The 12,123-nt window shown below is 39.1% G+C and overlaps 1 protein-coding gene across 1 annotated transcript in view; it reads left to right on the top strand.

Annotated features, from left to right (window-relative positions):
- Window positions 1-11,326, top strand: part of CDH16 (cadherin 16) — a gene marked incomplete at both ends in the record, with an annotated part of 32,876 nt that extends 21,550 nt beyond the window's left edge. The window contains 3 exon segments of the mRNA XM_082489619.1: window positions 9,914-10,045; window positions 10,048-10,074; window positions 11,223-11,326. Of these exon segments, the coding sequence (XP_082345745.1) occupies window positions 9,914-10,045; window positions 10,048-10,074; window positions 11,223-11,326 (263 nt within the window).
- Between the last annotated feature and the right edge of the window lie 797 nt (window positions 11,327-12,123).

Consider the following 12,123-nt stretch of genomic DNA (forward strand, 5'->3'; position numbering starts at 1 on the left):
AAAACAAGTATTTTCCTGCAGTCTTTTCCTTTGTTTTAAAAGTGAAGTTAGCTGTTTCATAACTCAATTGAGAAAGTATCCCTTAATGTCACAATATCATATCATTAAAAACAATATGAAGGCACCTAAAGAAAAGCCAAATGGCTCTCACTGGGCTTAAGGCCTTAATAGCAATACATTCTGCTTCCAAAATGCATATATGGCAGCCTTATTGAAACAGCTAGACTTAAAAAGTGTCTCATTTTTATATGTGTCAAGGGGGCTGGCAACCAGATAATCCAGTTTACACTGAGCGTCACAAACATCAAAACTTCGTTGTGACTTTTCTTCCTCAAAAACTATTTTGAAATCAGCAGACCCTGGGAAGCAATCTAATTGTGAAAAATAGCAGGCTATTTCCGATGACCAGAGCCGTTAACTCAAGCACAGCAGCACAGAGGCACCAGCCATTTATTGCTTTGGAAGTTACTTCTCTGTGGTGATTCACACTTTGGTGACGTCACCAACCAATTTACCTAAAAAACCCCTCCGAGTAAGTTGGACAGGAATGTTTCTTTTTCATCCTCTGTCTGAATCACACCTCGCTGTGACAGCAGATGGGGAATCTACTCTCGCCATTGTGAATGAAAGAACCATATGTGAAGGCGAGTGCTGTAATTTAAACATTCATCTGTGTCACACGAGGCTGTAGTGAGCTGGCTGCAGCGGATAAAGGTTGGCACTCAAATCGCCTTGAGCCAGCGACAACTGCTGAATGGTAAATCACTGAATGCATTAAAGAGGGTAAGGTCAACAAGATGACAGTGATCACATTTCTTTATAGACAATTACAGGGAGAAGCAAATGGGATGATTCATTCCTAAATATAAATAGTATCAAGCAGTCCAAAAGCCCAATCCTGAGCAGTTTCAAAATCAGGACTGGAAGGAGTTTAGCATCCCATATGAGAAACTCAATAGCTTCTACTATTAGGCTTTAATACCTTAGCTTCAGAGTCACTGGTGTCGGAGGGGCTGCATTCCCAGCCTGTCTCCAGGAGTGCCCTCACAATTTTGGGTGCTGGAAGCAGGATTATGCATGTGGGCCTAACAGATATTGGGCTGTTACTTTTACTAATCCACAACTGTTTGCTTGAAAGATTAACCAGTCTGAAAGTCAAAGGTATGCAGTACAATACTCCTTCTGTCATTTGTTCGTGTTGTCAAGTAAGAATAATTCATGTCTTGTTTTGCATCAATTTTTTGTCCATTAGCTTTGGAAGAGATTTCCAGGACATGTGATTTATATTTGTAATTTGAGAAATACTAATATGGATGACACATACTGATTGAATCCTATGGACTCCCATGGCTGAGACTTCTCTTGTAATCCTCTGATCATCCTTTCTCTGCCCTTATTTCTACTTTCTGATTTAATAAAGAGGGTATTTTTTTGTGGGAGGCTAAAATTATGCATATTTCTTTGAATGAAGTTGAATCAATGCAACACAAAGGCATTTTATTGTTTCTGCTTCAAAAATCTTTTTTCCAGACATCACATGATATCACCTGAGACATGAGTCACATAGACATTGTAAGATTTCTTTTTAGCAATGTTGTAATGAGACAGCAGAGACTGCATTTTCAGCTGCTGTTTCTAAATCTAACCTTGCAAAATATCAGACATTTGTGCATGCAAGTAAGAATGCATTCTTGCAAATTTGGTATTCTGTAAGAGACTACTGCAGTATTTTCCTTGCATGCATGTGATCTACAGCTTTAAATAATTAGAAAACAGTTGAAAATCTCACTCTGGAAAGTCTACACTGATTCCCTATAAGGAAAAGGATTAAAGCTTTTTGAATACAAAACTTCAAATTCAAAGAATAATTTAGGTTGGAAGGGTTCTCAGGAGGTCATCTCCTGGTCAGGTCCAATCCCCTGCTCAAAGCAGGCCTAATACCAAAGTTGAATCTAGTTTCTCAGGGCCTTATCTGGTTGAGCTCTGAATATCTTCAGGAGTGGAGATACCACAAAGTTCCGCCTATTTTGTGTAATAAATATACACTGCTTCCTACCATTACTAGGGTGCTCTAAGACGGAACAACTTGAATTGTCTTCCAACATTATGGCTGGTTTATGTGGTCTAAAGATTTCTTATAACACCTGCCGGCTTCTAATCTGAAACATTATAGTAGACATGCTCCCTATGAAGCTGATCTCTTTCACATCTCTACATGTCTGCCCATTACTATCAAATATGCCTCTTTACCACATTGGAGTTTGACAAGTAAAGTTTTCATAGAATCATAGAATTGCTGAGGTTGGAAGGGACCTTTAAGATCATCAAGTCCAACCATTAACCCACCCTGACAAAACCACTTCTAACCCACGTCCCCAAGTACCACATCTACCCTTTTTTTAAACACCTCCAGGGATGGTGAATCCACCCCCTCCCTGGGCAGCCTATTCCGATGTTTAATAACCCTTTCAGTGAAAAATTTTTTCCTAATATCCAATCTAAACCTTGTCTGACATAACCTGAACCCATCTCCTCTCGTCCTATCACTTGCCACCAGAGAGAAGAGGTCAGCCCCACCTCTCTACAACCTCCTTTCAGGTAGTTGTAGTGGGTGATAAGGTCTCCCCTCAGCCTCCTCTTCTCCAGGCTAAACATCCCCAGTTCCCTCAGTCGTTCCTCATAAGACTTTTCTACAGTATCCAGCCTCCAAAGCCGGTGTTTGTAAAGAGCAGAGTACCTGTTCATTGCTGAGCTACTGCTAAAATCCATCTGCTTTCTGGAGAACTTGGCACCTAGCAAAAAGTTCCTGCATTACAGTTCACTAAAACATTTCAACGGTTTCAAAATTTCACTTCTCTTCTGCATTTCTTTATTTTACTTTTTTATTTTCTTTATTTTGCTTTGCAATAGCTTCCTACTCTGTTAAAACTCTGCGTGACTGGGCATTCTTGAAAATGTGTATGCTGTCTGTATTTGAGAGAAAAGAAATTAAAATCAGCTTTGATATATTCTTTGTTACAGATGGTTTGGGGATCAAATCTTGCTGCTTGACTGATTTGAATGGGAGTTATTGACCTGGTTCTTGCCCTTAAGAATGCCAATGGGAGCTTTTGACTTGGCTTCAAGGTGGATCAGCAGTGCATATGAGGACGGTTCCCGCTTTCTTATAATTGGTTACAGACCAAAACAGGGCAGATTTATTTTTTTGTCCCCCTTAGGTAACTACGTAAGTAAAACACAATGAAAGTGCATTTGGAACTTACTGCCTTAGAATACACAGCACCTTACAGATACAAGAACTTAGTCAGAAACAGTACTTTTCATTTTGAAATCTTTAATTACACAACAGATTAATATGTTATAGGTGGTCAACCACTCAAAAGTACACTATTTTCTACTAAAGCCAGAAGAAAGAGGATGTGTTTTGAACTCGTCTGAGCATTCCAAGTTCTTGCATAATCGTTCACTTTTTCTGTGGATATTGGTTCTTTCTACATGTTCTCTTACAGATGAACATGCAGATCTAGCCATGGGAAACACCTGGCTGGAACCCAAAGCATACATTATTCCCATTATCCTGAAAGAGCAGAACTCCGTCTCAGATCTACCCATAGTGGGCAATAAGAAAGCATTTGCTTTCCAGTTGTCTCCACTACAACAATAATGGTTGACTCACTAATATGCTTATATTGTAAGGTCATTTTAGTAATTTATCACTGTAGAGCACCCCCCAGACTTTAGATCTTAATTTTTAAGGACATCTTCAAAGACAAGCACTTATGAGTAAAATTTGCCTTCCGGCATTTTGGAAGCTCGGTGAGAACACGTGGAATGATTTTGTTTCTTGAAGATCAATATCATTAGCAAAATTTTAGGTAACACTGTTTTCCTGTTACCTCAGCTAGACAACATCTGGGAAATAGAAAATACTATGAAGAGATAAGATTATAAAATGAGAAAGGAAAACCCAGAGAGGTTTTCTGGATCATATTTAATTGCAAATAGTACAGCTGATCCATTCACCCACCCTGAGGAAGGGAAGAGGATTCAAGAAGAGTCTCCAGGAACTGCACTGATGGAGTCCGACAGTGCAGACCAGCTAGACCACCAGAGTTCCTAGGACTCTTGTCCACAGTGTGTAGCAAGGGTGGAAAAAGATGGTGTGTTCCCTTCCCCAGTGAGTGATCATATAAGGATGGCACCATAACTGCAGTTACAGGTAGAAGTTCTTGGAATACCTCCACACAAAAAATACATCGTGCAGCTTTGTTCTTTGTACACCTTTTAGAGAAAAGTGGGTAAGTTAAATATTTGTCTATACCATATATAATGCACGTCCAGAGGTGAACCAGGACATTCACAGGAGACTTTGCTAATTAGGCAAACTATATTCCCTTGTCCTCCCTGATTATTCTGCACCTGCTCATGATAAGGATTTAGGGCACCATCAGATTAATGATCAGAATGGTGCCTTTTGGCTTCACAGTCTATGAAATAAGAGGGGTATTCATTTCCATCTGACTTGCCAACTCATCCTAAGCTTCCCAATGGCCACATTTCAAAACAAGATTAAAAGAAAATGGTTTCCCAATTATTTCCCAAAAAGCTGAGCAGTATTCAGGTGTACGCTTATATATTTAGAAAAAAAACACAAACCAAGCCAAAACAAAACAAAAAACCCCAAAACCAAACACCACCACATTTTTCAGAGAATTGCATATTATAACACTGCCTTCCTAACAGCCTTATGTTAAGGTCGCTCCATGCATTTTCACTGATGCTATTTTTGCTACCTTACTCTAAACCATTGTCCATGCCAAAATACATTTTTAGGAAAAGCAGTTTTGTTAATCTGAGAACATGTACATGAAAGCTATCTTTTGCCTTGTGCCAAGAACAAAACCTCTCAAGTTTCTGTTTTGCTGTGGAGCAGTTGGCTCTGCATTTGGTAAGTTACCTGCAACTTCAGCAGGATATAGACAGTAAATTATTTTCTTGTCCTTGTTTCTGTCTTGCTACCTGTAATGCCGGAAATAACTGAAGACAATAAAACTTGTCCAAGACTGTCTATTTTCCCTCGCATCTCCAGTCTGGATTAAGTGTACTCAATGTCCCAATAGTACACTATTTTAATTATGTGTTCAGATACTGTATTTTAATTGAAAAACACATTTTAATAATGAAAACTGTTTATGGCATTTATTTGCTCAATCACTCCATTAGCAAGCAGTTTCCTAAAGCTTTTTTCCGTACTGTAGACTCAAGTACATATGGTGAAAACTGGGTGCAAAGCAGCCAAGTATATTTAGAAGAAATTGCTGGCGTAATGGCAAGGGCTTCCAATAGTGGTATTCCCTTTCAGAGAGGGACTGTAGAAGAAAAGCGAGTTACTAAATAAGCAGAGAAGGGGAAATCAAGAGTCTGCTTTCTGTTGCTGGCTAGATCCTTGACACATGAATAAAAGATGAAATCACAAAACTAAGAAGAAATATGAGCTGTTAAAAACAAGTCTACATAAATAGTAAATCTCATTTGACAGACTTAGTGAAATTTATGTAAGGGCTATTGCAGAGGACACAGGAGGCTGAACATGGCAGGAAATAACATAATCCACACAGGAAAAGACACCTGCTGCCTTGCAGCCTAGCGGGCTTATAAGTGAAGGTAGTAACAGTGACAATTCTGAGCAAATAACACTAAAATGTGAAAAAGGAGTCATAGGAGGAGCATGGAATGGGTCATCCTCTGGACCTACACCACAGTAGTTTTCAGCATTTGCTATCGTATGAGTCTGAGGAAAACAGCCTTCAATTTATACCGCATACTGATTTTTGCCTCTGGCCTTGAAGGGCTAAGTGGTTGTACCTGCTATTGAAGAAGTCATGGCATCTTAAAATAGAATTAAGAACAGATTGCCAACAGGTTTTTTCCTGCTGTTGTCAGTGACCTACAAGATCCATTTATAAATATTGCTCACAATTTTCTACAGGCCCTTACTCATCAGTGTGGAAAGGCCAAGGACTGTTACTGCTGCAGCCTAGCTGAAGAAAATTATTTCCACCCAGAGAAGAGGGCAGTGACCTGCTTTGCTCTTATATTAGCCAACTGGCATCTCTGCAGAGCCTCCTTGGTTGTCCTTGATTAAGACCTCAGGTCTGCTTCTATTAAAGATAAGATTAAAGTGTAAAATTAAGAAGGGCTGCCAGATAAGTTCATTTTACTTTGAAGTTGGAGAATTAGATCCTACCTAGCCACAACAATTGTTACGGCAAATTGAGTATTGTCCATCTAAAATGTTATTTCCTACATTATTTCCAAGTTCTCCTTTCCTTATTTCCAGAATATTGCTTATTAGTGCTTGGTTTCTCCATATCTGAAACAGTTCACAGAGATGTGCCAGCCATGGAGTCTACTCTCCCTGGTGGCCCTCAACATCATGAAGGGCTCAAATCAAAAGCAAGCTCTACTGTGATACCTGTGAGACTGATGCCATCTATGATCCTATCTATCTGATGAGGCATGGGTTTCCTCTTCAGATAAGGTGTTACGGCCACTGGTTTTAGCTGCAGTAAGCCAGAACTAGTACCTTTTAGGTCATATTAAGCTCCCACTTGGATTGGGCACAGTCTGGTACCTTTACTCAGTGAGTATGTAACATGCCAAAACCAAAGCTTATCTTTGGTTCCTACTCCCATGCTTGCACCAGACTGAATTGTGTATAACATGACTAGTAGTTTCTCTAAAGTGCCTGAGCTTTCAATGCCTCCTTGAAAATCAGCCCGGTAATACTAAACAGCAAGGATGACAGGAAGTAAATAAGCATGACCAAGCAGTAATTATTCAGCCCAGGGCAGCACACACGGATTGAAGCTGAAGAACAATTTAGGCTTCCTTCTTCAGTTTGCAACTCCCAGCTACAACAGTTACATGCCTGTGAGATGTGCCGTCAGGGGTCAGGTATGTCTTTTTATTAAGTGGGCCACTGCATCAGATGTCAACTGTTTGTTAACAAACCTGAACACGAGAAAGTGAGTTATATACTGGGCCTCGCCTGGCACAGCTATGGAGCGATCTGGCAGTATTGATTGTGGATAAGGACATTAAAGTGAATGCAAAACAGTGTCAGAAAGCACGGTAATTACTCAGGGCCTGATCTACAGTAAGGACGCATTAGCTTTAGTGACAGTATTTCTCATGAAATTCCATTATTTCATGAGACTTCTGCATTAGGGTCCTGACCCTGTTCCCAGATTCTACATGAACTGGAAACAGATGAAGTTGCATGATGGTCTAATACACAATTTGCCAGTTTAATGAGTTGGGTTTTTTTTAATAGCTAATGCACTGCAGTGTGTTTTGGCCAAGTCCCTAAGGTGTTTCAAAAGCCCAATTATATCATATAAGGTCAGTAGGCACTTATTTTTAAGAGCCTGTAATTCAGTATATGCTTGTGTTCAATGGTCCCTGTAATGTTTTGATGTTTGTTATAAAAATTGCTACAGTGATTCATTTGCATGTATTTCTCCTTTGTTTGAAAGGGAGTCATTTAGAGTGGCTATTTTAAGGGTTGTTAAGTGGAATACCCTAAGTGTGGACACCCTGAAAAGATAAATGGAAACATTTAATATTTATGCTATGCTATTTTAATGTGTCTCAGTCACGTAAAATCAGATCTCTATCCTAGAGCTTTTGTTTTAAAAAGACGGCACTAAAAGTAATAAAATGTAGCAACAATTGACTTGTTAATATAGGTGATGACTTCGAGACAAACAATTCAGAGGCAGAAATCTAGCACACTTAAAATGCTGGAAGTCTGCTGAAACAAAGGAATACAAAAGGAAAGGCTCTTCTACGTTCAGGTAGTATTTTACAGCATGCTTGCTTCAGCCATAGATGTATCTGAAGTGATTCTGGGTTGCATTAACCTCTTGCTCCTGCTTCCAGTACAACCTGAAGGTGTAGTAGTGTGTTCTGGCAATGACACTAGTTTACAGAGTTCCCCTGTCTTCTTCCCCCAGTATTACGCCTGCACAACTGCTTGTGGGGTCGCAGTAAAAACCTAATCATTGATCCTCGTGCTAGCATAAAGGGACAGCGAAATAACAGCACAAAATCTCCTCAAGTGGGCTTTGCTGCAGAAATCAGACTGTTGACAAGATACAGCCTCAAAAAACTGCAAGCAAGATACTGCTCTCGATTCCATGAGCAATAAAGCTATGGATATGAATATGCATATTTCTCCAGATCAGAGCTGTACTTCATCCAGTACCAACTCAGGAACCGACTGGTACTGTTGTTCACGGGGTCAATGCACAGTGGCATAAGGCCCCTACAACAGCAATCCTGCGTGATAATCATGGCTTTGTGTTAGATGCCATTATCTCTGGTAGATACTTCTTCAAGCCTTGAACTATGAGACTAAACACGCCACTTGAATTTGTCCCAGTGTCAACCAGTATAACTTTAGATAAAGATCTTGACCATACACAGATCTAGTCCCTTTTTGAATCTAAGTTTCCAATCCTTAAACTTCAAGGACCAGGATCCACTGTTCTAGATGGTCAAATGGATTCTTTGTTCATAGTATTTTGGATCAGGGTCATGTAGATACACTGATCACTGCATTTTTAAAGTTTATAATAAGTGTTCAACTTCTGGCATAACTTGAGTCTTTGAATGAATTCTGAAAGACTATTTGTATGCTTAGAGTTGAAGTTAACAGATATATTAATCATTTCCCTATAGGTTTTGAGGAGCGTAACAGCTATTTTTTCCTTCTACAAAACACTTGCCAAACTTTTTTGATTGACAATAAGTTTTGTAAGTGCAGACTATACATGAACCAAAATTCACCATTTAATTGTTTCAAGTGGTTCACCTACTCCTAGCAGTGTCTAGTAGTATCCCATATTAGGGTTAAACCTTCATTCTCAGAATTGAAACTTGGCTGCTAAATATAAACTTGATCTTAATCCAAGCTCTTGCTTCAAAAATGTTAGTTTATACAGCTGACTGTGCTAAGTGGGGATGGAAAGTTGTTATTGCTGAAGAAGTTCCTTACTATTTTAAAGCAACTTTACCAGCTATTTCTTTGCTGTATCTCTCATTGTCACATTGCTGGTCATAGCTAAAAATACATGAATATTTTTTCTTTTCTCCTCAGAGCAGTAGGTGAGAGCAGTGAAATGGTTAGGGGTTTTCACAGCTGACATTCTGCACACCCATCCACATATTTGGCTAGGAACAAGGTTGGGTGAAGAAACATGGGCAAAAATAATACATTAAGATTAAGCTGAAGATAAACTCTTGGCTTGCTAACAAAGGTTTATTGGAGCGCTGAGAAGACTGTACATCACCCCAAAAGAGCGGGATGCACCCACACCACCTGGTGTGATGCTCAGTCATATGGTGGCTACTTTCCTCCTCCTCCACTATGGTCCAACTTGATCTAGCCTTTCCTGTCCTTTAGTTTGATCCAAATCCAGCTGTTAATACTCAAATCTTCACTTGTGCTTGGTTATTATTCTCATGGATTTCCAAAATGCAAAGAAAGCAAAGTCGAATTTAGCTGCCAGCTCAGGATTTCCTACTCTCTGAATAATCAGAAACACTTCCACACATTTTCTTCCACTCTATTCCAAAAATTGGTGAAGGAGGTATAAAGAACTATCTTGATAGATTGTTAATAATAACCAAAAAGAGCTAGAAAGTTTTGGTCAATATTAATAATTATGAAGACTTCCTCCAGTGGGACCTCTTTCTGTTAAGAGCTACAGCTCTATGTAACAGACTGTTGGCCTGGGCCCCATTGCAGAACTGGAATTTAATCTACAGTTTTTCAGACAAGAAGGTGCTTCCAAATGAGGCATTTTGATGTTGTGCTCTTGCTGTTTAGTGCATTTGTCCATGACAGGTTTCCCTCTCCTTTGGAGGAAGTGGTGCTTTGGTCTCTTCTTGGTCTCAGTGACTATTTGCTTGTGTACTAAGGACAGAAAAAGCAAAGAAGCAGCTGAGAGGACAGAAGGCAAGCCTACAGTGATTTCAGCATCATTGTTGGTACTGTTGGAACTATAGGTATGTAACTGTCCATAAAACCAGAAATCTGAGTTTCTTTTTCCATCAGAAAACCTACATCCCATAGTTTACATCTATCAACATTTCATTGCTGATAATCTCTACATCAAGTTCTGTTTATTTCCCCTTTACTTCCTTAATTTAAAAAAATATTTAGATGATAAACAGTGAGGCTTTTTACAAATTATTCTGGTTAAAATCTGTAACTGCCTTTAAATATTTTTCTTTCCATTTTATTCCCCCCAGCAGGTTTCCTTGTGCCAATTATCTTAGTTCATTGGATCTTCTTGGGAGTACATAAAAAGCTCATGTGACAATGCTGTTACAATCCAATGTATACTTTGGCAAAATGAGATAATTTATTTTACAGAAATGCTTGTGAATGTATGAACCAGCAAAACTGTGCTGTGTTCTCTTCAGTACATGAATGTGTTATTTGTACATGTAAAACTTAAAAGGCAAACTAAAAGATAGATGTCATCAGGAAATTCCCTTAAACCAAGAAAACAGTGATTAGAACTATAATTAATTACTTGTCATCCTAGTTTGAAAGTTTGAGTTGGTTTTAAAATAACAGGGCGAGAATCTGAGAAAGCCTAGGTCTCAGTGTTGGAGTTTACACCATTTTCAGTACAAGAAATGTCACTCTTCTTTTCTCTTCAGGGGTCAGTTCCCAGAAAGTACAAAAAAAAAAAAAAAAAAGAGACTGTTTCACTCTGCTCCCGTTTAAGTCAAAGGTAAGACTCCCTTCAACCTGGATGAAAGCATACTCAGGGCCAGAGAGAAAGAGCACAAAGTAGAAGTTAGTCTGGTCTCCATGGCAGCCTAATTAGGTAGAATTTGTTCCCCCCTTTTCCCACATAAGGTACCTATTATTAGAAAATAGTCTTATGCCCCTGATGAGAAAAGTAGCATTACAGTGCGTGGCAGTACAATAGAACATCCTGATCATATTGTCTATGGTAATTCACTGTATTTCTCCACTGTATGACTGACTGCGTTTTTAAACAACCATTAGTGCTAAAAAAGTTTTCATCCCTGTTTCCTCAAACAGTTTCTCCTCCCTACCCCCTAGCTTCTTGTTCCTACTTATCAACTGACAAGATCAAAAGCTTAAAACGTACTCTTCTGCTCTTTATGCTCCATAGCCCAGTACAAGTGGGAAATGAGGACATTTGGATTAATAAAGAACTACATTAAAGAACTACAGATTTGTCTGGGAAGCTTTTTAGCAACTTTGTACCCACTGTGAATTTATGGGACACAAAGCAATTCAACAGTAATTGGTGATCAGAGCTTGTGAGTTTTATTGTTCTATAAACTGTATAAATCCAATGAAGTTTATTCAATATTGCAATTAAATGACCCTTTGGTTTTATCTGATAAGCTAAGCAATTTGTAAGCTAAACCGTTCACTGAAGTATTTCCCCAGTTACTCCTAAACTGTACCTATAGCATATCAGACGATGAATAAGCGTTGTAATAAATTAAGGCAGTAGCATTAGCGCTCATTTCATATCCCCATTCTTCAATAATGAAATTCAGTAAGCAAAAAGTACTATTGTTGTTTGTTGTGCTCTACAGCTATAAAACATCAACAAGCAAACCACCAATAAGCATGAAAATGTGAATTTGCTGGAGCCATATACTAATCCAAATGTTTAAACGGCCAAGGAATCTCTTCTGTAATTGAAATCCCTGTCTTGGTGCCCGACTTCTACAGGTTCGTTCACGCTTCATCTTGAAAGATTCTGCCTGTCCTCTGGAACAACGTAAACACTTTGTCTATCCTAACTGCAAACAAAGGCTGGCAAGCTTAAACTAGCCATTCTACTTTGCAGTAGGGTAGCTTGGGGTAGTCATGGTGCACATCAGCCGGTGGATGGTAACTACCTGAAAGGAGGTTGTAGAGAGGTGAGCGTTGGTCTCTTCTCACAAGTTTACAACTGATACAACAAAAGGAAATGGCGTCAAGTTGCGCCAGGGGAGGTTTAGGTTAGATGTTAGGAAAAACTTCTACACTGAAAGGGTTATCAAAGACCGGCACAG

Source organism: Vanellus vanellus (genome assembly GCF_965231255.1).
Source record: "Vanellus vanellus genome assembly, chromosome: 12".
NCBI classification, from domain to species: domain Eukaryota; kingdom Metazoa; phylum Chordata; class Aves; order Charadriiformes; family Charadriidae; genus Vanellus; species Vanellus vanellus.